Source organism: Lathyrus oleraceus, chromosome 7, assembly GCF_024323335.1.
Source record: "Lathyrus oleraceus cultivar Zhongwan6 chromosome 7, CAAS_Psat_ZW6_1.0, whole genome shotgun sequence".
Classification (NCBI taxonomy): domain Eukaryota; kingdom Viridiplantae; phylum Streptophyta; class Magnoliopsida; order Fabales; family Fabaceae; genus Lathyrus; species Lathyrus oleraceus.
In genome coordinates this window covers 421,985,313-421,986,840 of record NC_066585.1, presented here as the reverse complement: position 1 = coordinate 421,986,840, position 1,528 = coordinate 421,985,313, and the positions used below count along the sequence as shown (strand labels likewise).

Sequence of the window (1,528 nt, the reverse complement as noted above, 5' to 3'; positions counted from 1 at the left end):
CCAGAGCAGAACTAATCACTGGAGTTACAGACGCCACATGTTGATAACGTTGACTGTTCCTAGGAAGCCTTATATGTTTCTCTTGCGAGATAGCATTAGCATCGTGTTCCTTCTTCTTGGGTAGCCCATTCCCATGCGTTTTGGAACTCTCAACCAAACCATTTTCTTTCAATCGTCCTTCACAGACTCCTTCTTCTAATCTCAAACACATATTTACCATTCCAGTAAAATCACTAGGCATACTTGCAACCATTCGGTCGTAATAGAAAAAACTCAACGTCTTCAAAAACAACTTTGTCATTTCCTTTTCTTCCAACGGAGGACTAACCTATGCAGGGATCTCCCACCATCTTTGCGTGTATTCCTTGAAAGTTTCTTTATCTTTGTGGGACATAGCACGTAGTTTATCCCTGTTCGGTGCCATGCCAACATTTGTACTGGCGAACAAAAGCCTCACCTAGGTAATTGAATGTTCAGATCTGAGTACTGTCGATCCCCATATACCATTTCAGAGCAGCACCAGTCAAATTATCTTAAAAGTAGTGGATCATCAATTGATGGTTGTCAGTCTGAGTTGACATCTTACGAACGTACATCACCAAATGACTCAGAGGAGAAGAGTTGCCTTTATACTTTTCTAAATCTGGAACCTTGAACTTGTATGGAATCTTCACATTATGAGCCAAACACAGATCATGAGCATTCTTCCCAAATAGATCTTTCCCCCTCAAAGCTTGAATTTCTTTATGCATAGCTTGAAATTGATCTTGAAACTCGTCCATTCTTTCATAAACATGAACAGACTCGCTCTGGTAAGCATGAAAGTCATGTTCTTCAACATAAGGAACAACATGAACCACAAGAGGTGGTATTGACATCATTGGTTGAGCCATAGGAACTTCAACAGCAGATTGATACCCCTCAGGCACAAAGTTATGAGGCATGCCCCAAGGGAAACCAGAAGGCATGTGGTACTGCGGAGCACTAACGGGATCCACAAAGATAGGCGTAGAGACAATCTCGGAAATCACGGTCCTCTGAAGTGGAGTCTGAGGAGGAGGGGGTGGTTGATTCTGAGCAGCCGCCAAAGCTTCCATCATGGAAATAAGCCTATCATAACCGCCCCTTGTAACAACCCAATTTTAGTATTTATTTATTATACTATTATTATTATATTTTGTTAATTATGTGGAGTGTTAATTAATTAATTGGTTGTTAGGTAGTATAATAATTGATTATATTAATTTTGGTGTGTTAATTAATTATTTAGTTGATATGAGATATAATTAAATAATTGTATTAATTAACTTAGTGTGTATGTGGGGTTAGTTTAATTTAATTGAACTAATTAGAGATATTTAAATATTAGGTCTTATTGGGCCTATTAATTAAATTAGAAGTATCATGCTTTAAGCCCAAATAGAATACTAGTATATAAGAGGGGAGGAGAGTGAGAATTAGGATTCATTTGATCATTTGAAGGCAATAGAGAAAGAGGAGAGGAAAAGTAAAGAGAAGAGTCGGGGTT

The 1,528-nt window shown here is 38.2% G+C and overlaps 1 protein-coding gene across 1 annotated transcript; it reads right to left on the bottom strand.

The window, feature by feature from the left end:
* Window positions 1–533: 533 nt before the first annotated feature.
* On the bottom strand, window positions 534–1,097 carry LOC127104153 (uncharacterized). The gene has a single exon (XM_051041356.1). It carries the CDS (start codon window positions 1,095–1,097, stop codon window positions 534–536), a length of 564 nt encoding a protein of 187 aa, XP_050897313.1.
* Window positions 1,098–1,528: the final 431 nt, after the last annotated feature.